Source organism: Podarcis muralis, chromosome 10, assembly GCF_964188315.1.
Source record: "Podarcis muralis chromosome 10, rPodMur119.hap1.1, whole genome shotgun sequence".
NCBI classification, from domain to species: Eukaryota; Metazoa; Chordata; class Lepidosauria; order Squamata; family Lacertidae; genus Podarcis; species Podarcis muralis.
In genome coordinates this window covers 70,548,183-70,570,802 of record NC_135664.1, presented here as the reverse complement: position 1 = coordinate 70,570,802, position 22,620 = coordinate 70,548,183, and the positions used below count along the sequence as shown (strand labels likewise).

At 50.3% G+C, this 22,620-nt stretch overlaps 1 protein-coding gene across 1 annotated transcript in view; it reads right to left on the bottom strand.

Moving 5' to 3' along the window:
• The window catches only part of LOC114605525 (uncharacterized), a 231,287-nt gene that overhangs the window by 178,219 nt on the left and 30,448 nt on the right, over positions 1-22,620 (bottom strand). Inside the window, exons 6-12 of the mRNA XM_077935611.1 lie at positions 20,914-21,087; positions 19,801-19,961; positions 19,463-19,592; positions 17,970-18,083; positions 14,227-14,382; positions 12,226-12,342; positions 740-886 (exon numbers count right to left, since the gene is read on the bottom strand). Of these exons, the coding sequence (XP_077791737.1) occupies positions 740-886; positions 12,226-12,342; positions 14,227-14,382; positions 17,970-18,083; positions 19,463-19,592; positions 19,801-19,961; positions 20,914-21,087 (999 nt within the window). The remainder of the gene's footprint in view (positions 1-739; positions 887-12,225; positions 12,343-14,226; positions 14,383-17,969; positions 18,084-19,462; positions 19,593-19,800; positions 19,962-20,913; positions 21,088-22,620) is intronic.

The following is a 22,620-nucleotide window of genomic DNA, read 5'->3' as shown; positions in this document are numbered from 1 at the left end:
GGTGAGCTCCCGTTGCTCGGTCCCTGCTCCTGCCAACCTAGCAGTTTGAAAGCACACCAGTGGAAGTAGATAAGTAGGTACCACTCTGGCGGGAAGGTAAACGGGGTTTCTGTGTGCTGCTCTGATTCACCAGAACTTAGTCATGCTGGCCACATGACCCGGAAGCTGTATGCTGGCTCCCTTGGCCAATAAAGCGAGATGAGCGCCGCAACCCCAGAGTCGGCCACGACTGGACCTAATAGTCAGGGGTCCCTTTACCTTTAAACCACCCAGAGTGGCTGGGAAACACGGCAAGATGGGAGGGATATAAATTAAATTATTATTATTATTATTATTATTATTATTATTATTATTATTATTATTAAGTTGTCCCACCCACCCGTCAAAGTTGGTTTAAACCACCCAGAGTGGCTGGGAAACACGGCAAGATGGGAGGGATATAAATTAAATTATTATTATTATTATTATTATTATTATTATTATTATTATTATTATTATTTAGTTGTCCCACCCACCCGTCAAAGTTGGCATGCGAGGTGGGACCCAGAGTCAAAGGAGTTCCTGGCTGCTCCCATCAGCAATTATGTTGCAGCATTCTGCACTAAGTGCATCTCAAAGGAAGCCCCACATTGAGTGCATTGCAGCAATCTGATCTCGAAGTTGCTAGTGCCATCGCTATGGGGGGCCCAACATTTCTTGCAGGATTACATGAATTCTCTTCCACGGCGGTGAGACTTACAGGTTGTTGCCTTCGCGGTGACTATCGGTCCCTCAATGGCGCCAAAGACCGGATTCACCGTGACGATGTACTCATTGCCTGGCTGCAGACCTTGAATCCTGTAGTAGCTGTAAGTGTCACCCAAGTTCACGTTCTGGACGCTGCCTTCTGCAAAAATGTGAGAAATAAAGATTCAGTGTTTCTCTTTGCAAGGCACCAGAGAGATTGGACTGTTCAACTTTGTGGGATGTAATCCACTGGGAGCAGTCAAATACAACATTCCTTGTTTTCCTAGAGTGGACATGCAAAGGGATGTTGGTCCAGCCAGTCGAAACTTCCTGTTCCTCCTGGCTGGAGCATCCTTCCTTGCATGTGACTAGAGTTGGGCGTGACCTTACCTGTCCAGGTAACAAAAGGACAAGTCATACAGCACTCTCTCTTTTTTACTTCCTTCTTCGTTTGACCAGCTTTTAGCTAGGACTGCTCTGCTAGCTCTCAGCTGGCAGAAGCACTGGGATTATTCCCCCATATGGGTTGGATCCACGGGTACATATTTGTAACTAAGTCTGCCTTCAGGAATCCAACTGTGAACTGATGTGAGTAAACTTCGTTTATTGACTTTAAATAAGATTGTCATGTCTTTATTCTTTTAAGAGGGATTAAGGGGAACTTATCAGGAACGTACAATTCAATCTGAGAGAGACTGAATTGCATAATAGTGAGAGACTCATACGAGCCTGCAACCAGCTATCTGCTGTGCATGTAAGAAAGGCAAATGCAACTCTGCTACATAAAGAAACTTGCTAGCGCAAGTTAGGAAGGATATTAATAAACAATATATCCTCTCCTGCCACCCTAAGCATACCTACAAACTTTCTGCCAACCTTGAGAAAAGAAAAGAAAAGAAAAAAATCATTGTCTGTAGGACTATAAACTGTATCAGGAGGTTTTTAATGTTTGATGCAGAGCTTTCCAAACTTTTTCATGTTGGTGACACACTTTTTAGGCATACATCATTTCATGACACTGTCATTCAGTTTTACTTAATTGTTACAAACCACATAAAAGAAAAAATACAGGAGGACTATAATCATTCAAAAATATGGCAAAAGGTTAAGAAATGGGTCCTGGATTGCATGTCTTTGTTAGAAGTGGGTCTTGAGTTTGAAAAGGTTGAAAATCACTGATATAAAATAACCCAAGAGGGTGAATGATTTTCCCGTCCCTGTGGCTTCTAGTTAATTTCTTTTAAAAGATAAGTGCATGAGTGGTGCATGCTCTAGTTATTTCTCGCTTGGACTACTGCAATGCTCTCTACATGGGGCTACCTTTGAAGGTGACCCGGAAACTGCAACTAATCCAGAATATGGCAGCTAGACTGGTGACTGGGAGCGGCCGCCGAGACCACATAACACCGGTCTTGAAAGACCTACATTGGCTCCCAGTACGTTTCCGAGCACAATTCAAAGGGTTAGTGCTCACCTCTAAAGCCCTAAATGGCCTTGGTCCAGTATCCCTGAAGGAGCATCTCCACTCCCATCATCCAGCCTGGCCACTGAGGTCCAGCTCCAAGGGCCTTCTGGCGGTTCCCTCATTGCGAGAAGTGAGGTTACACCGAACCAGGCAGAGGGCCTTCTCGGTGGTGGCGCCCGCCCTGTGGAACGCCCTCCCAGCAGATGTCAAGGCAATAAACAACTATTTTACTTTTAAATGACAACTATTTAGGGAAGTTTTTAACGTCTGGTGCTGTATTGTTTTTAATATTTGGTTGGAAGCCGCCCAGAGTGGCTGGGGAGGCCCAGCCAGATGGGCGGGTGTCAGGGGTTCAGGAGCAGAGGCAAGGGCAAGGGAGGAAACAGAGAGCGAAGGGGAGGAGGCAGAAGAAAAGATGAGTGATGACGACGACCCGAGATCTCCGAGTCTTTCCAGTGAATCGGAGGATTCACAGAAAGGAGCACCAGTGGCCAAGGCAAGGGGGGAGTTTAGGGGGGCACCCCAGGAAGATAGAGCCAGAGGGGACTCAGAGGAGAGCAGTTGGAGATCGGGACCAGCGTCACCGCCAGAGAACAGGGAAGAGGAAGGGAGCCAGGGGGCAAGCGCTGGCAGCTCACAACAGGAGGGAGGGCACGAGTCAGGGGTGGCCACACCTCCATCTGGGAGCGAAGAGACGGTTAGACGGAAGGTGGAAGGTTGGGCGCGCGCGCCAAGTTCAAATGCACAGGAAGGCGGCGCAGTAGGCAGTCCGGAAAGGGAGCCGGGTCCTAAAGCCCGGCGCAAGGAGACAGGAGGGTCCGGGGGGTCAGCGTCAGAAGAATCCCGGAAGGAAGAGACCCAGGGGGGCAGAGGGACCCAGAGAAGAACAGTCAGGCGGAAAAGGTGGAGCAGGGCTAGGATATTAAGTTGGTGTACAAGGGGCGGAGATTCAGACGGAGCTTCGCCGATCTAGCTACTAGACGTAGAGTTGCACGCAGCAGCTTGAGAATGGAAACTGTAACTCAATAAAGACTTTGACTTAATGACCGTTGGCTAGCGTGATCCTCTGTGAGCTAGGATCTTGAAGCAACTCTGACAGTAAGCTCCGTCTCAAAGAATTGTGGGCATATACAGCCTCGAGGAGAGGAGAGAAGCAGGTGCCCACTAGCGAGCTCACGAATGGCAGCCGACATGACGGCTGAACAGCAAATAGCGGAACTCAGAGAAGCAGTGTCACAGCTGAATGCCGAGGCTCTCGCATCCAGGAAGAGAGAGGAGGACGCAGCTGCCGCCTACAGGGATCTCCAGGTCAGGTTGGAAGTGCTTACGAAGCAAGGGCAACAGACACCCAAACCAGAGGGGATTGGTTTGGGGAGACGCACAGGCGGTCTGGTCTCTCACTTCGATGGGAACCTGCAACAGTATCCCAATTTTAGAGCAGACGTGCTGTGTGCACTGCAACTGCTGAATAAAGATTTTAGAGATGAGCAGGAGAAAGTGGGATTCATCATGTCCTATTTGCATGGGGATGCCAGGGCATGGCTGCGCAATTTGTGGAGGGATAACGATCCGGCGCTCCAAAATGCGAATGCCTTTATTAAAGCGATGGATGGGTGTTTTTTATCAAGCATTGACGTGGATCTTGCTCGGCAACAGATTCATGGACTGAAGCAGGGAAGGGCCAGCGTACGGCAGTACCATGCCCGCTTTTTCGCCTTGGCCAGTGCCCTAGAATGGGACAGAGATGCGACTCCTGTAAGAGACCTGTTCTGGGAGGGATTAAACAGCTCTGTGAAAGATGAAATTGCGAGGGGGGAGAGACCCCGGACCACCCAGGAGGTCGTGCAGAGGGCGCTGGCAGTGGGGGTACGACTGGAAGGACGTCCGTGGAGCAGGGACGAAGGGCGTGGAGGGCGCGAACCAGCCAGGGGCTCCTCCTTCTTTCCCAGAGAAGCAGCACGTACGCAATCCACGCCTCCGCCAGGAGGAGGAGCTGAACCGATGGAGGTTGGAGGTGCCAGGGCTCAGTCAGCAACCAGAGCCCTAGCACCAGCAGCAGTGAAAGCGAAGCCTCCTAGAAGGAACAGGAAGTGTTACGTCTGTGAGGAGCCAGGGCATATGGCGAAAGAGTGTCCCCAGAGGCTCCACAAGCTCACTGCAGCCTCAGCAATGGCGACTGCAGCAACGCAGCAAGGAGAACCACAGCAGGGAAACGACGCAGTCTGGCTGGAGGAAGAGGCACTGGGGCCCAGCCAGACGTATTAATGATGCAGTCCCCAGAGATTTTACAGCCCGTGAACCCCCTCCCGCCCAAACCAGTGGTGAAGCTCACCGCATCGCTCCAGCTGCCCAATGGCATCACCATGGACGTGCCAATCACCATTGACTCAGGCAGCAATGCGGACTTTATAGGGCAGGACTTTGTCAACAAGCATGCTATACAGTTGCTGCCGGCCACACTGCCCCTGCAGGTTGTCACGGTGGATGGCAGGGAGCTGCTAGGGGGGCAAGTGGTGCAGCAGACGCCACCAATGGTGATGCAACTTGGGAATCACAAAGAAGTCATCAGCTTCAACGTCACTCAATTGTCGGACACGCCCATTGTGTTGGGCATGAGTTGGCTGGACAAGCACAGCCCAACGCTGGCTTGGTACCAGAGGCAGCTGACCTTCGGCTCTTCCTTTTGTGCTGAACACTGCATCGTGCCCAGGCAGGAAGGAGAGGAAGAAGAGTCACAGCTGCGGCTAGGCACGCTGCAAGCGATTCCCCACAAGTACGCAGAATTTTTGGAAGTTTTCTGCGAGAAGGAGGCAGACAGGCTACCCCCTCACAGGCCATATGACTGCAAGATTGACCTGCTGCCAGGGGCGGCGCTGCCTAAGGGGAGACTCTATTCCATGTCAGAGGACGAACTGCAAGAACTCAAAGAGTTCATAGCTCATAATTTGGAGCGCGGTTTCATCCGAGAGTCCGAGGCGGCGGGAGGCAGCCCGGTGTTCTTCGTTAAGAAGCGGGATACGCCCCAAAAGAGACTTGTAGTGGATTACAGGATCTTGAACAGTGTGACTAAGCCGTCGGACTTCCCCATGCCCCGAATTGACGACCTCCTCGCAAAGGTGCGGAAGGGCAGAGTGTTCACCAAGTTGGACCTGCGAGGGGCGTACAACCTCATTCGCATGCGGGAGGGAGATGAGTGGAAAACAGCCATGTTCACGCCACTGGGGACCTACGAATATAGAGTTATGCCTTTTGGATTGCAAAATGGCTCCCACGTTTTTCAAGCATTCATGCATCACGTGTTGGCGGGACTTCTCTACAAGACGTGCGTCTGTTTCTTAGATGACATCCTGATCTTTTCGGAGTCGCAACAGGAGCATGACAAACACGTCAAGGAAGTGCTGAACAGGCTAAAGCAACATAGGCTCTACGCCAAGCTGGAGAAGTGCCAATTTGACGTGACGGAGGTGGATTTTCTGGGCTACAAGCTGTCTGACAAGGGGCTCGCCATGGACAGCGCCAAGGTTCGAGCGGTGTTGGATTGGAAGAGCCCGCGCAACCGGAAGGAGGTCCAACGGTTTGTCGGCTTTGCGAACTTCTATCGCAAGTTTATCAAGGGCTTCGCTATGCAGACGGCGGCCATCACTGACACGCTTAGCTCCAAGAAAAAGAAGTTCATTTGGACACAGCAGGCGGAACAGTCCTTTCAGGCACTCAAGCGTCTCTTCGCGTCGGAAGAGCAGCTGCTTCATATCAACCCCAGCAAGCCGATGAGGGTGGAGACAGACGCCTCGGACAGAGCCGTGGGGGCGGTCCTGCTGCAGAAAGACCCGCAGGGGGTGTGGCGACCGGGAGCGTTTTACTCCAGGAAGCTCAGCAAGTCCGAGCAGAACTACACCATATGGGACAGGGAGTTGCTGGCCATTCATGCAGCGTTCAAGGCGTGGAGGCACTTTCTGATCGGCGCCAAGCACACGGTGCAGGTTTGCACGGACCACAAGAACCTAGAGCACTGGCGCACGGCACAGTTCCTGAACCAAAGGCAGATACGTTGGGCTGAGTTCTTTGCGAACTTCGACTTCCGAATAGAGTATGTCCCGGGGGACACCAACATCATGGCGGACGCTCTCTCTCGCAAGCCACAGTATCTGGAGGACGCAACGCCAGCGGCCGCCATGCACATCTTCGCACCAACAGTGTGGGCGTGCGCCGCGGCAACCGTGGATCTGGAGGCGGTGCGACGAGCGTTGCAGGGGGACTCCTTCGCGCAAGCAAAGATGGCAGAGGTGCAAAGGGGCAAGGCAGCGGCCGACGGTTTCCAGCTAAGAGATGGATTGCTCATCCGTAAAGGGGCCATCTACGTGCCGGGAGACGAACTTCGCGCCAAGGTGCTGCAGCAGCTGCACGACGCGCCCACTGCAGGGCACTTCGGCAAGGAGAAGACGGTGGAATTAGTCGCCAGGGATTTCTGGTGGCCTGGAATGAGAGGGGAGGTCGCAGACTACGTGGCGAGGTGTGACACCTGCCAGAGGGCGAAGCCAGTGCTTAGACCGCCGGCCGGACTGTTGGAACCGCTGCAAACTCCGGTCGAACCTTGGGAGAGAGTGGCCCTGGACTTTGTCACGGATCTGCCCAGCTCGAGGGGCAAGACGGCAGTGCTGGTGGTGGTGGACTTGTTCTCCAAGATGGCACATTTCATTCCGTGTGCGAAGGTGGCCACGGCGGAACAAACCGCCAAACTGTTCATAGACCACGTGTTCAAGGTTCACGGTCTGCCACGGTCTATTCTGTCCGACCGGGGGCGGCAGTTCATCTCGAATTTCTGGCAGAGGCTGATGGGCTTCCTGAACGTCAAGATCAACCTGGCGTCGGCGAGACACCCGCAGACCAACGGGCAAGCGGAGCGGGTCAATGCCATCATGCAGCAGTACTTGAGGTGTTATGCAAATCAACAGCCTGCGACGTGGGTGGATTACCTGCCGCTCGCCGAGTTCGCCTACAACAACACGAAGCACGTGTCCACGGGGGTCACGCCGTTCTTCGCCAACAACGGGAGGCACCCCAGAACCTTCCCGGGACTGGAAAGGCTGGGGGAGGGGGAGCCGCAGACGGCAGATGCGTTCGCGTCGGAGCTGCAGGAAGTCCACGATCAGCTGAGGCGCCACCTGGAGCTGGCCAAGCACGCATACAAGGTACAAGCGGACAAACGCAGAAGGGTTGGCGAAGAGCTCCACGTGGGAGACTGGGTCTGGTTAGCAGCCCACGCAGTGCCGGCCAGGTCGTTGGCCAAGAAGAAACTAGGGCATAAGCAACTGGGGCCCTATCAAGTCGAAGAGCAGGTCAACCCGGTGGCCTTCAGGCTGGCGCTTCCAGAGGGTTCCAGAATGCATCCGGTGTTCCACAGATCGGTGCTCACTCCCTACAAGGCACCGCACAGGTTTCAGGAACCCGGAACGGCGCCGAGTCCGGTCAGAGACAGAACAGGGCACGCAGGAGTGGCACAGAAGGAGCGCATCAACGAAGTCACAGAAATTTTGGACTCCAGATGGGGGGAAGAAGGGGTAGAATACTTTCTCGCCAAGGAGGGCACCCCGGCCAGTGCGAACAGCTGGGTGCCGGGCTACGCCTTGGACGAACCTCTGCTCAAAGACGAGTTTCATGCCCTCTTCCCACATAGACCGATGCCAGCAGACTTTTTCGACGACTGGCTTTTCACGCCCACGCTTTCGGCCAGCACGTTCCGGGGGTTCGACTCGGACGAGGACCCGACACGAGACGTCCGTTCCCCGGAGGGGTCACCCTCGGGATCTGCCTCAGAACCCTCGTATTGGTGGGACGACAGACCAGAGGAGCAGTGGCGCAGGAAGTGGCAAGAAGGTCCAGGACGAGCAACGCCGCCAGGAGGAAGTGAGGGAGAGACGGACATGGACGTTTTCGGGGACGACCCAGGTTTCGAGCACGGCGGCACAGAGATGGAAGCAGAGGTGACCGTTGTCGACGAGAGCAGGGAGGAAGAACCGGAAGACTTCGGAAGGAGGCCCGCTACGGGAAGCGAACGATACCCGACATTCGTCCCCTTGACACAGCAGCACCCAGCTCCAGCACCGGAAGGAGGGGAAGGGGGAGTGGGGGGCTTCGAGGGGGGGATGGATGTCAGGGGTTCAGGAGCAGAGGCAAGGGCAAGGGAGGAAACAGAGAGCGAAGGGGAGGAGGCAGAAGAAAAGATGAGTGATGACGACGACCCGAGATCTCCGAGTCTTTCCAGTGAATCGGAGGATTCACAGAAAGGAGCACCAGTGGCCAAGGCAAGGGGGGAGTTTAGGGGGGCACCCCAGGAAGATAGAGCCAGAGGGGACTCAGAGGAGAGCAGTTGGAGATCGGGACCAGCGTCACCGCCAGAGAACAGGGAAGAGGAAGGGAGCCAGGGGGCAAGCGCTGGCAGCTCACAACAGGAGGGAGGGCACGAGTCAGGGGTGGCCACACCTCCATCTGGGAGCGAAGAGACGGTTAGACGGAAGGTGGAAGGTTGGGCGCGCGCGCCAAGTTCAAATGCACAGGAAGGCGGCGCAGTAGGCAGTCCGGAAAGGGAGCCGGGTCCTAAAGCCCGGCGCAAGGAGACAGGAGGGTCCGGGGGGTCAGCGTCAGAAGAATCCCGGAAGGAAGAGACCCAGGGGGGCAGAGGGACCCAGAGAAGAACAGTCAGGCGGAAAAGGTGGAGCAGGGCTAGGATATTAAGTTGGTGTACAAGGGGCGGAGATTCAGACGGAGCTTCGCCGATCTAGCTACTAGACGTAGAGTTGCACGCAGCAGCTTGAGAATGGAAACTGTAACTCAATAAAGACTTTGACTTAATGACCGTTGGCTAGCGTGATCCTCTGTGAGCTAGGATCTTGAAGCAACTCTGACAGCGGGGTATAAATAATAAATTATATTATTATTGTTGTTATAGTCTGCTAATATAGCAGGAATATGGTACATCCCTCTCTGTATATTATTTTCTGCCATGAAATAACAAAGTTGGCTGCATTTTATTCCAGCACTAGGTGGCAACATTTACTCATTTTACTGATCCAAGCAAATGAGCTGTTTCGCTTTTCCTTCCTGTTCAAAGAGCTTCCTTTATTTCTTTTCCTTTTCAATCCTCACCTCCTAGCCTGGTTTTTTTTTTTTTTAAATTTTAAAAAACTCTTTTCCGCTGAGAAACATCTTCTTCGAACCAGAATACACCTGGCGTCTCTGGGGGCGCGGAGGTTAAACAAATCGCGCGCATGAATTGGAAGATAGCTGCCCTCTTGCTCCAATTGACAATGACCTGAGCTTGCTCATTCGTAGGTTTCCGAATCTCCATAGTAACAAGCCTAGTTGAGAGCTATCTGTGCATTCAGAGAAAAAAGGGGAGAAAGCAGTTTTATGCAGCTCTCCAGAGGCCGCGCCACCTGAGACTCCAGGTGCTCTCACACATAACAAACTCGGCGCCTCTGGAAAACAAATTTATTATGGTCTCGGGCTTTCACAGGCTACAGTCTGCTGCATCAGATGCACCGAGTGTTAGATTCTGAGTTGCAAGTATATACATACACAATGTTTTGGGGCATGTGTGCAGGGAATTGTAAACAGGGGGATCAGGCGGAAACGAAATGCAGAAAATTGCAGACAGTGATACATCACTACTGGGAAAACCATAGCTTTAACTAAGGTCCGTATAGTTTTCCCAGTAGTGATGTATGGAAGTGAGAGCTGGACCATAAAGAAGGCTGATCGCCAAAGAATGGATGCTTTTGAATTCTGGTGCTGGAGAAGACTCTTGAGAGTCCCATGGACTGCAAGTAGATCAAACCTCTCCATTCTGAAGGAAATCAGCCCTGAGTGCTCACTGGAAGGACAGATCCTGAAGCTGAGGCTCCAAGACTTTGGCCACCTCATGAGAAGAGAAGACTCCCTGGAAAAGACCCTGATGTTAGGAAAGATGGAGGGCGCAAGGAGAAGGGGACAGAGGATGAGATGGTGGGACAGTGTTCTTGAAGCTACCAGCATGAGTTTGAGCAAACTGCGAGAGGCAGTGGAAGACAGGTGTGCTCTGGTCCAGGGGGTCACAAAGAGTCGGACACGACTCATCGACTAAAGAACAACAACAACAAACTAACCCTGGTGGTTCACAAAACAGTTCTCGAGGACACAAGACCTGCTGGTGTCGGTTAACCAGTTAACACACATAAAACATACATACTTTCTAGGCTTGGAAAGTGCGAGAACGGAAGTCAGTCTTATCTCGCTTCTGCTGTACTGTATTTTTCTATTTTTCTTTACTTTCTCTCTCTTGAAGGAGAAGTGAGAGGACGCCATGGTTCCTTTGTCCTGTATATATTGCTTAATAAATCACTTAGAATGCTACACTTATGCCCCACGATCGTTGCTGCTATACTCTGCTGAGTGAGTGTGCACATGTCTTTTGATATGTGTCGCAAGTGCGCGCGGGGACTGATTTGTGAACGTCCTGGGCTGCGCTTCATCAGGAAGACGCCCGGAGAGGTCTGTCTCATTCCGGGAGCTGCGTGTGCCCCCCAGGCGTGTTCGAAAAATCCTGCTTCACTTCGATCCACACTGAACTTCAGATGTGCTGCAGTTTCATCCTGCACACTGTTTCCTCAGTGCTTTTGCTCCAGAATGGCCTCTCAGTGTCACTTGCAGAGTGCTTTGGGAGTCTAAATGCACCTCCTCCTAGCTGTTGAATATTGCCGTTTCTGAATTCAGATCTGCATCACTTTTGGGACTACACGCCGGGGTGGGCGGGGACAGAGGAAAAGTGGGTGGAGCAACAATGTGCAGAGTGTGTGTGTCTGATTTGGATCATGACCCAAGCATAGGCATATGCAGGATTTAGTCGTTTGCCGTCGCCGCCCAGCCGGCAGACCTGATTGGCATCAGAGGGGCAGCTTTGTAACTGCAATTTTGTATAGGGCAGTGATGGCGAATCTTTCAGAGTGCCCAAAACTGCAACCCGAAACCCACTTATTTATCGCAAAGTGCCAACACAGCAATTTAACCTGCATAATTCATTTTTTTCCTGTGTGTTTCACGTTTCTTCTTTATGACTGCTGTTGTAATAAATAATCCTTCATAAAAGTTATCACATTACATTCTTCATTAAATTATCTTTCCATTGATATATAATTTTATATATCTCAGTGCTTTTTTTCCAAAAAAATTTAAAATGTTTAGGGATGCTCCCATATTGACTCAAGAAAATCACCACCGGGGGAAAAATAAATACAGTTCAAATTGGGAAAAATAAATACAGTGGTACCTCAGTTTTTGAACAGCTTAGTTCTCGAACAACTTGGAACCTGAACATTTCAAACCTGGAAAGGAGTCATTTTGAGAGGGGCTTGCCCCCTAGCCATGGAGTCCAAGGCATCTTTCCCAGCCAACCTTCCCAAGATGGATGCCAGTCTTTCCTCTTCCTCCTTCTTCCCAGCTCCCTTTGCTCAAAAAAGCCTCTCTTTTCCTGTCACCTCAAACACACACACCCCAATCACCTTGGCAACATCTGTCTCCCCAGTCCAAAGGATTCATCTTGGATGGCCCCATCAACCCCTTTTGTCACGTTAACAGATTTGCTCTTCCGAAAGGCCAGCCAGGCTGGTTTGTGGAAGCCAGCTTAGGAATTCCTTGTCTGGCACAGCTCTGCAGCTTTTGACACATCCCAATTAATCAAAACCCTACCATTCTAGGGACAGCGATTCTGAACCTGTGGGTCCTCAGATGTTATTGGACTACAACTCCCATCATCCCTGACCACTGGTCATGCTGGCTAGGAATGATGGGAGTTGTAGTCCAACAAGGTCTGGGGACCCACAGGTTGAGAACCGCTGTTTTAGAAGGACTACCCCCCCCAAAAAAAACCCTATATAATACCATAATCAACGTCACAGGTTTTCTGGCCCCCAGATTTGACTACTGTATTATTGAAAAGCCACATTCTTCAGTGAGTGCTTGGTCGCTTCCCTGCAAAGAACCAAAGTAAGGATGCTCTCTACCTGAAGACTCCCACGTCAGCCTGTATCCTGAGGCACCTCTGACTTGCATCCATCTGGCCTGGATAGTATTGGTTGTTGCATTCTGGAGCACGAAGCTTCCCACGGGCAGCAGCTTTACTGCAGGAAACAAACATTCACAGTAGGTTTCTGAGCACAATTCAAAGTGTTGGTGCTGACCTTGAAAGACCTGAAGGGCCTTGGTCCAGTAGACCTAAAGGAGCGTCTCCACCCCCATCGTTCAGCCTGGACACTGAAGTCCAGCTCCGAGGACCTTCTGGCGGTTCCCTCCCCGCGAGGTTGCAGGGAACCAGGCAGAGGGCCTTCTCAGTAGTGGCGCCCGCCCTGTGGAACGCCCTCCCACCAGATGTCAAAGAGAAAAATAACTACCAAACTTTTAGAAGACATCTGAAAGCAGCCCTGTTTAGGGAAGCTTTTAATGTTTAGTACAGTGGTACAGTACTAGTACAGTGGTACCTTGAGTTATGTACGCTTCAGGTTACATACGCTTCAGGTTACAGACTCCGCTAACCCAGAAATAGTACTTCAGGTTAAGAACTTTGCTTCAGGATGAGAACAGAAATTGTGCGACAGCAGCGGGAGGCCCCATTAGCTAAAGTGGTGCTTCAGGTTAAGAACAGTTTCAGGTTACGAACGGACCTCCGGAACGAATTAAGTACTTAACCTGAGGTACCACTGTATTAGTTTTATTACTGGTTAAGAACTGGATGCCAGAACCTTAGTACACCATCCCCTAATGTCATCTGTTGCAGAAACAGATGTGGCCGAGCGGAGCCGTTATTTTAACTTTCTGCAAAATCCTCAGCCTGGAAAGTTACGGGCAATATAAATGCCACGTAGCTCCCAGAGAGCCAGTGTGGTGTAGTGATCAGAGGGCCAGACTAGGCCCTGGGAGAGAACAGGGTTCAAATCCCCACTCGGCAATGAAGCTCACAGGGAGGCCTTGAAAAAATCTCAGCCTAACCCGCCTCACAGGGTTGTCGTGTCAATTAAAGGAGGAAGAGGGGAGAATCATGTACTCCACCTTGAGATCCTTGGAGGAAAAGTGGGATATACCGTATTTTTCGCTCTATAGGACACACCAGACCATAGGAAGGGGAGAACGGGGGGGGGGGGGAAATTCTCCCCCTTTCTGCGCAGTGCCCCTTCAGCGAAGCAGGAGAAACGGAGCCCCTTTCATTTCTCCTCCCGCTTCGCTGAAGGGGTGCTGCGCAGAGAGGGAAAACTGTGCAGCGCCTCTCCAGCGAAGCGAAGCCTGCAAAGCAAGAGGGATCGGTGTGCACCGACCCCTCTCGCTCTCCAGGCTTCAGACGGCTATCCGCAAGACTTCGGAGCTCAGCGAGAACTCCTTCTGTGCTCCGAAGGTTTGCAGATAGCTGTCTGAAGCCCCCAGAGCGCAGCGTTTGTAGCCTCCGCAGGGCAGGAGGGTGAAAGCACCCCGCTGCCCTGCAGAGGCTTTGCACAGCCATCCCCAAGCTAGAACAGCGAGACAGAGTGCTGCGCAGCACTGCCTCTCCCTGTTCTGGCTTTGGGCTTAGCCGCGCAGCCTGCGTTCGCTCTATAGGACGCAGACACATTTCCCCTTCATTTTTGGAGGGGGGAAAGTGTTTCCTATAGAGCGAAAAATACGGTACATGAAACATACTTATAAAATCCACCCTCTGCAAGAAGCTGCCTTATATCCAATCAGCCCCCCCCCCCAGTATGTCTGCACTGACTGACAGCAGCTAAACAGGATTTCAGGCAGGGGTTTCCTCTAGCTCTACCTGGAAAGGCCAGGACTTGAACCTGGCACCTTCCGCATGCAAAACCGATGCTCTACCTGCTGAGCTAAGGATGCCAGGCCCCTGGCAAGTACCTAAGGATGTTGACAAGGATACCAGTTCTGGGCAAACGGACCTAGAAATCGCTAGCCCCCTACGTGGGGGTCCTGTTCCCGAAACGGATCTGAAAAACAACAAAGAAACATTTGGAAGGACTTACAAGTTCTGCCAGTCGTTGACGCCGCCTGACTCGGCCCTTCTGGGTAGACGGCATAAATGCTGACCGTATAGTTTGTGTCCTCCTGCAAGTTGTCAAGGACATGCGAGGAGACATCTCTGGCCAGAATCTTTTCTGAGGTTGACCCAGGCCTGTTTGCTGTGCAGGAGGTAGAATAATAATAATAATAATAATAATAATAATAAAAAATTTTATTTATACCCCGCCCTCCCCAGCCTCAGGGCGGCTAACAACCAATAATAAAAACATGTTGATTAAAATCCAATTTAAAAAACAAGATTAAAATGCAACATTAAAACAGGATGCAGCCTCCTCACAGGAGGAGAAAGGAAAGAGAAAGAGGGGGAGGGAATCAAACTGATTCTAAGCCGAAGGCCAGGTGGAACAACTCTGTCTTACAGGCCCTGCGGAAAGAAATCAGATCCCGCAGGGCCCTGGTTTCAGGAGAAACGAAAGCAAATCAAGACAAGTCCACTCAGCAGCTGGGACGAATTTTTTGGGGAGAAGGCAGCAAAAAGGAAAGGAATGGCTGCTTAATGTTTGGGAATCCGGAAGGAGCTAAGGGACCCAGGCATCTGAAAATCCGGGAAGCGGAGGCTTAAGGGAACGAGGTATCTTAAGGTTTAGTAAGGAAACAAAAGGGAAATGTCCCAAACTTGAGTTGCTTCAACTCCTTGATAATTTGGGGTGTCCTTACCTCAGTCTTTTCCAGCTCGGCATCATCATCCTTCCTGTCTCAAATGTGTCCCATGCAACTGCAACGGGTAAATACTCTGTACATGCTCAGGGGACCCTTTTTTTACTTCCTGGTACTGTTAATGAATTAACTTAGACACAGAACACCTCAGGTTAAGAACAGTTTCAGGTTAAGAACAGACCTCCGGAACGAATTAAGTTCTTAACCCGAGGTACCACTATACATGGGAAAAATCTAAATTTATGAAATGGGAAATAATAGATTGAATTATAATTAAGAGTGTTACCCCACCTTTTATCTCAACAGGTACCAGGCTGGAGGACAAAATACACATGGAAATATTTTGTCTTCATTGCTGGGAAAAAGGAAGTCAGCCAGAGCTGAGGGAAGGCTCTCCACGTCACTGGGGCCACTTGAGCCTCAAGCAACAGCAAAGGATCCAGAACGGATCCCAAGCTTTGTAACGGCTCCTTCAGAGGAGACAACCTCCCATCGATGCCCCACTTCGGTGATGCTAAGCAGGATTAGGCTGGACTGGATGAAATCCAACCCGGAATTAAGATTGCCTTAAGATTGCCGGAAGAAATATCAACAACCTCAGATATGCAGATGACACAACCTGGATGGCAGAAAGTGAGGAGGAATTAAAGAACCTTTTAATGAGGGTAAAAGAGGAGAGCAAACTGCGGGAGGCAGTGGAAGACAGGAGTGCCTGGCGTGCTATGGTCCATGGGGTCACGAAGAGTCGGACACGACTAAATGACTAAACAACAACTTTCTGGAGGGGGTGCCTATCCGGTCCTTAAAGGTAAAGGGACCCCTGACCATTAGGTCCAGTCGTGGCCGACTCTGGGGTTGCGGTGGTCATCTCGCTTTATTGGCTGAGAGAGCCGGCGTACAGCTTCTGGGTCATGTGGCCAGCATGACTAAGCCACTTCTGGCGAACCAGAGCAGCGCACGGAAATGCCGTTTACCTTCCCGCCGGAGTGGTACCTATTTATCTACTTGCACTTTGACGTGCTTTCAAACTGTTAGGTTGGCAGGAGCAGGGACCGAGCAATGGGAGCTCACTCCCTCGCGGGGATTCGAACCGCCGACCTTCTGATTGGCAAGTCCTAGGCTCTGTGGTTTAACCCACAGCGCCACCTGTGTCCCTACCTACCTATCCGGTCCTTACCGACCTACAAACCCTCTTCACGCTGCTTCAAGTTTTATTCTGGAAATAGGCAGGATAAATAAAGGATGATTTTATCTATCGCATTCCCTGGTGCAGCTGTAAAATCCTCCCACCAACATCGCTGCACATTTTTATACGAAATCCAAAGGTTAATTTGCAAAGGTTTTGACCAGACATATTAACAAGCCTTCCCCTTGACTTCTCAAAGGTTGCGATACCAGAAGAATCATAAATAGAAGACTCGGAGGATCCCACAGGAACATCCACATCTCCTCTTTGAAGAGTTTTTAGGTCCTGATTTTGAGAATATATTCCACTGCATTTCTCAGTGAGCCTTTGCTGTATTGGGGGAAGGGGTGTGGCCTGCTTTTTCTGTCTGAATTTTACATGTTTTTGGGGTGCGTGCAGGAGTTTTGCACATGTTTGCCAAGGGGCGTTCTGACCACTGACAATTTTTCTTTGGTGGGATGGATGTTTTGCTGGGCTGATCATCCAGTCTAGACAAATCTTGGATCCCAAACTGAATTGGGCTGATCAGAGTCAATGCAGGATTTGTCCAGAGTGAGTTGAGTTGACCACCCTCCCCCCAGAAAAAAACAAAAAACAACAGCCCACCAAACCAGAAGAGGAGAAAGAAGAAGAAGAATATTGGGTAGGGCAGAGAGCCTTGGTGAGCAGTGTGGTTCCCCTGGGCACCACGTTGGGGACCCTAAGCACCATGCTATAGACCAGGCATAGGCAAACTCTGGCCCTCCAGATGTTTGGGACTACAATTCCCATCATCTCTAGCTAACAGGACCAGTGGTCAGGGATGCTGGGAATTGTAGTCCCAGACATCTGGAGGGCTGGAGTTTACCTATGCCTGCTATAGACCCTGGGCTTACAGTGGTAAAAAAGGTAAAGGGACCCCTGACCATTAGGTCCAGTCGTGACCGACTCTGGGGTTGCGACGCTCATCTCGCTTTACTGGCCAAGGGAGCCGGCGTACAGCTTCCGGGTCATGTGGCCAGCATGACTAAGCCGCTTCTGGCAAACCAGAGCAGCGCACGGAAATGCTGTTTACCTTCCCGCCAGAGCGGTACCTATTTATCTACTTGCACTTTGACGTGCTTTCGAACTGCTAGGTTGGCAGGAGCAGGGACCGAGCAACGGGAGCTCACCCCGTCGTGGTGATTCGAACCACCAACCTTCTGATCAGCAAGTCCTAGGCTCAGTGGTTTAACCCACAGCACCAACCTTGAAACAAAATTTAAAAATTCCTTCCAGTTGCACCTTAGAGACCAACTAAGTTTGTTATTGGTATGAGCTTTCGTGTGCATGCACACTTCTTCAGATACACTGAAACAGAAGTCACCAGACCCTTATATATAGTGAGAGGATGGGATACACTCAGAAGGGTGGTGGGAATGGGTGATTGGCTGATAGGTGTGGTAAACCTGTTGACGACTGTTAATGACTTACAGGAAAAAGCGATGGGTGAGATGGCTAAAAAATAGCTTTATCATGTATAATGAGATAAGAATCCAATGTCTCTGTTCAGACCAGGTCTCTCCATGGTTTTAAGTTTGGTAATAAGTTGGTTTTTGGACGTCTCTGTTGCTGAACGTTTCAGTTTTTGAACACGCCTCGGAAGTCAAACGGCTTCTGTTGTGTGTATCTGTTGTTTTTCACAATTTTCTCTATTGAATTGACAGACTACCCTTTGCGCCTTGGTTTTTGAATGTTTCAGAAGTTGAACCGTCTTCCGGAACGGATTACGTTCGAAAACCGAGGTACCACTGTGTTCCTTTTCCCTGCATGCATTTTCTCACAGACAAACACACAAATCTAGCAGGGACACCGTTGACTTACTTGGCAGGTAGACCTTGTAGCCTTCCAGTTTTCCCAAAGGAGGAGTCCAAGCTACTTTCAGGCTGAACAGTCCTTCTTCTACGACCCGGAAATGAGTCACCGTTGGTATGAATGCTTCAAAACAAAAGGACACGGGCTGAAGAATGAATCCACGATGCAACAAACAGATCTCCTGAGCAAGCAATATATACGCCTTGCAGGTATATAAATTACACAGCACATTTAAAGGGGCATTGCGGGTTTGTTTTGTTTTTGTTTCTCTTACGCAATTTGTGTCTTTATTTTGTATTTTTATGCTATGAACTGCCCTGAGATCTTCGGAGGAAGGGCAGTATACAAATTTACTAAACATACAAAAACAAACAAGTCCTTATTCACAAAGATCAGTCCAGAGGACAAAGATCTGGTCAGTTCCCACCAGAATTTTCAAAGGTGTTTTTTCTCAGTCATGCCTCTTTCTGATTAAGGACACCCAGTAAGTCTCTACGGCACCCTTTCTCAAGCCTAGTTTCTCAATCCAGCCTAGTTTGGATTACAACTCCATTTTCCTACCCTCAAAATATAATAAATAACAACAACAACAACCTGCTTTTCTAGCTAGGTTTCCCCAGCCACTCTGGGTCGTTTTCAAAATAATAATAATAATAATAATAATAATAATAATAATAATAATAATAATATATTAATTATACCCTGCCCTTCTGACTGGGTTTCCCCAGCCACTCTGGGTGGTTCTCAACAGAATAATAATAATAACAAAGCGATAAAACAACAAACATTAAAAGCTTCCCCAAACAGGACTGCCTTTGGGTGTCTTCCAAAAGTCAGATAGTTGTTTATTTCCTTGCCATCTGACGGGAGGGCGTTCCACAGGGCGGGCACCACCACCTAGAAGGCCCTCTGCCTGGTTCCCTGTAACCTCACTTCTCGCAGGGAGGGAACCGCCAGAAGGCCCTCGGTGCTGGACCTCAGTGTCCGGGCTGAACGATGGGGGTAGAGACGCTCCTTCAAGGATACTGGACCTTTGAGGCCATTTAGGGCTTTAAAGGTCAGACCAACACTTTGAATTGTGCTCGGAAACATCCTTGGAGCCTATGTAGGTCTTTCAAGACCGGTGTTATGTGGTCTTGGCGGCCGCTCCCAGTCCCCAGTCTAGCTGCCGCATTCTGGATTAGTTGTAGTTTCCAGGTCACCTTCAAAGGTAGCCCCATGTAGAGTATGGGGCAAATGGGAGCTGTAGTCCCAAGCACGCCACATTGGTGAGGACTGCTTTAAAGTTCTCATGGATGGCAACTCTTATCCTATCATAGTATTACTGGCCTGTCCACCCTATTAGCACCTGCAAACATGGCGCCCGTGCATGGGTGGAAACAAGTCGAACGCTTTCAGAACAGAATTCTGTTTTCAAGCTGTCTTCTTCGCCTGCCTTGTCAACGCAGGGGAGTGGGAACAACCCTGACCACAAGCGTGGTGCTCCCGAAATACAAACTCACTTGTTCTCGCTTTGATAGTGGCTGGTTCCCCCAGAACGTCAGAGTAGACAGCCATGACAGTGAAGAAATATTTGGTGTTTGGTTTCAGATCCGTCACCAGCGCTGAGCTCTTGTTGGCATCCAAAACAATCTGTCATATACAAGACCCAAATAAATAAAAAGAAGCATGGAAGAGCATATACTGTATATCTCCTGCGGTTCCTTCATTGCAGGGCACTGAACTAGGTAGGCCTTGAGGTCCCTTCCAACTCTAAGATTCTATTGATCTTCATGTTTAGCCTGGAAAAGAGCAGTTGATGAGCCTTGGAGTCCCTTCCAAATGAAAAATATGATTCTACCTGCTGCTGATCTTCTGGAGAGACCTGTCCAGTTGCCGAAAGTGAATCCAGGAGGATACGGTAGCTGGTCACTTTCCCGGTCGCAGGTGTCCAACTAAGTCTCAGAGAGCTGTGGCTCTGCTCGCTGACTGTGAGGTCCCGCGGCCCAACAATCTTCTCAACTGCAAGGAGAAGGGAAAGGGAAGCCCGTCAGAGCTTCAAGGAACATGGTTGGCAGGTACAGAATTGGAGGAAACACTCTGGCTACGCTGAAATTGGGGCTGACCCTCAGGATGTCAGGAGCCAGACTGGAACTGGGAACGTTCACCTTCTGTGCAGTTTCCTTAGAACTGCAGCCGAGCACCTTCCCTACTGTGAAATGTTCTCAGGTAACAGACCGGCCACTGGGCCTTCCTGGAACTCAAAAAGTTCAAAACTTCATTGTGATCCGAGGATGTGCCACCCGCTTGAGGATAAGAAAGACACATGGACACAGTATATTAGGTTAATGGACTAAAAAAGGTCACAACTTTATTGATTACAGCATGTGAGAATTATTGGCTTAGGCATTGGATAAACTACAAAGTTTGACTCCGCCCCTTGGGGAGGGGCGAGTCCAATAGGGGTTAACCACCAGTGGGTGGAGCCTGTTGACGCAAATACAACTGAAAGCTCCCCCTGATGTCACCGGGGGTCGTGCCATGGCCCTAGCCAGCAGCAGGGCATCGGACAGGATCCACGACTGCCGGATTCCTTTAACGGAATACCCCCAAAGTGGAGGGGTAGGCGATGGCCACATCCTGCCCTTCCATATTCCAGTGACTAACCGCCAAGACCTGAAAGTTGTAACGATTTGCTACGAGGTAGGATTGTGGCCACTGTTGCATGTTGACACCTTCTAGGAGCCACGGTTGAGAGCTGAGTGCAGGGTGGGGATCAGAGGTGAACAAACCACCCCAGAAGGAGCATGACGTGGCCCCGATCAGAGGTACTACCCCTCCCCTAACACCCCCCCCCCCATAACCTTCCAAGTCTTCCTCATGCCCAGTTCCATCTGGCTTTCCTTCCACTAGGGTGGACTCTTCAGTGCTGGGGCGGTTTCAATAAAGGAAAGGGTGTGTGTCTTGGACTCACCAGTGGATATTTGCTTGGCAGGTTGTGGTGGCTCTGAAGCAGTGAAGCAAAGCCTCCGGGACACCTTTCGCGAGAGGCTGCCGAGTTGCTCAAAATCTTTGGCGTAAAGCATGTGCTCTTCGATGGGATCGGATGCTATTTTCTTCAGCTCGTTCCTATCTGCGTTTCTGATTCCTAACCAGAGGGAGGAGGAAATGCAGGTGGGCAAAGAACTTCTGCAAACACAGAGCATCCTTAAACTCGCTCGAACGGGAGGCAAGTTATTGGATCACAGGTCATAGTATCACACTTTTAAGAAATTAAAATGTTGTACACACCAGATACCAGACTCATGGCGATCAGGTTTTTGAACTCTTACAAGTTCTGATGGCCTGTGGAGTATGTGCCTTGTGGCAAAATGGTGCATTTGGAACCAGTTTTCTTTCAAGCCTTGCAGTCATGCAGAAAGATGTCATCAGCTATTTTCAAATAAATCTCTTAGGCTGCAGTCATATTGCAGACTTCTTGAAGAGTAAGTCCCCACTGCTTAAATGGGAATAGACATTGGTTTTTTACACGAGGGAATATGAAGCCTCATCACTCTCAAGGGATCATGCTATTCATCAGCTGGATGCCCTATCATTTGAAACTTTAAAGATTTTTTTAAAAAGAATAAAAGAGCATGAAACCCTTGGGCTGCTTCATAAATACTTTTTATGATTTAAGAAATGTGTGTTTCCATTTAATGATTTTCCGTTTAAAAAAATCCACCCAGAAATGGGAAAAGACATTTGTATTCCCATCCCCACATGGAACTGGAATGGACTGGACTTTGATGGGTCCATCCAACTTGGGGGGCTTTAAAAGTGGTTGGGGCAAATTCAGGGAGCAGGAAACTATAAGGAGCTAACGAGTTGCGATTGTCAGCATATGAGCTCATCGCAGCTGCAGACATCCAGCTTGTTGACATGTGATTGGGCTGACTGTGGGAAACAGCGTTCCAGTCAGTTCACAGGGCAGTTCACCGGAACTTGCTCAGAGTGTAATATGAGACCTTCCTCTTGTGGTTGTACAGGAAGTCTTCGTTGCTTGTTTGCCGATGTTTGAAGAGAGCAGACATGTTTTCTGTAATGCTGAAGAGTCAGAAATAAAGCCATGTAAATAGGCGTTTCTGACTATCTCTTTTCCCTGCCGGGGGAGCAGGAAAGAGTGGGTGTGCTCTTCCCACGCTGGGAAGGGTCGCCTATAGAGACCTAGCCTGTGTTTGCTGGGGAATGCAGCCAGGGAGGTCACCAGAGATCAAGCCGGGTGCCTGGGAGAGTTGCCAGCGTCTCCCGATAGAGGCATGATTCCCAACAGCGATGGCTATGTTCTGCCTCCGCAGCTGGAGATTATAATGCTGGGAACTACAGGGTGGGGAGAGGACTCTCGTGCTCGGATCCTGCTCACTGGCTTCCCGCAGGCTCCTGTGAGAACAGGATGCTGGACCAGATGGACCACGGGCCTGATCCAGTTGGCTCGTCTTAAGGTCTGAATGGCTCCCACAAAGTTCCAAGTGATAAACAGAATAGGCCATAGGTGGTCCTCTGAATGTTCTTGGGCTACAAGTCCCATCACTCCCAACCAATATGGCTAAAGCTCAGGGGTGATGGGAGCAACATCTCAAGAGGGCCATCTTTCCCATTGCTGGGGTAAAGTAAATGAGCCGGGTCACATCTGCCCGTGACA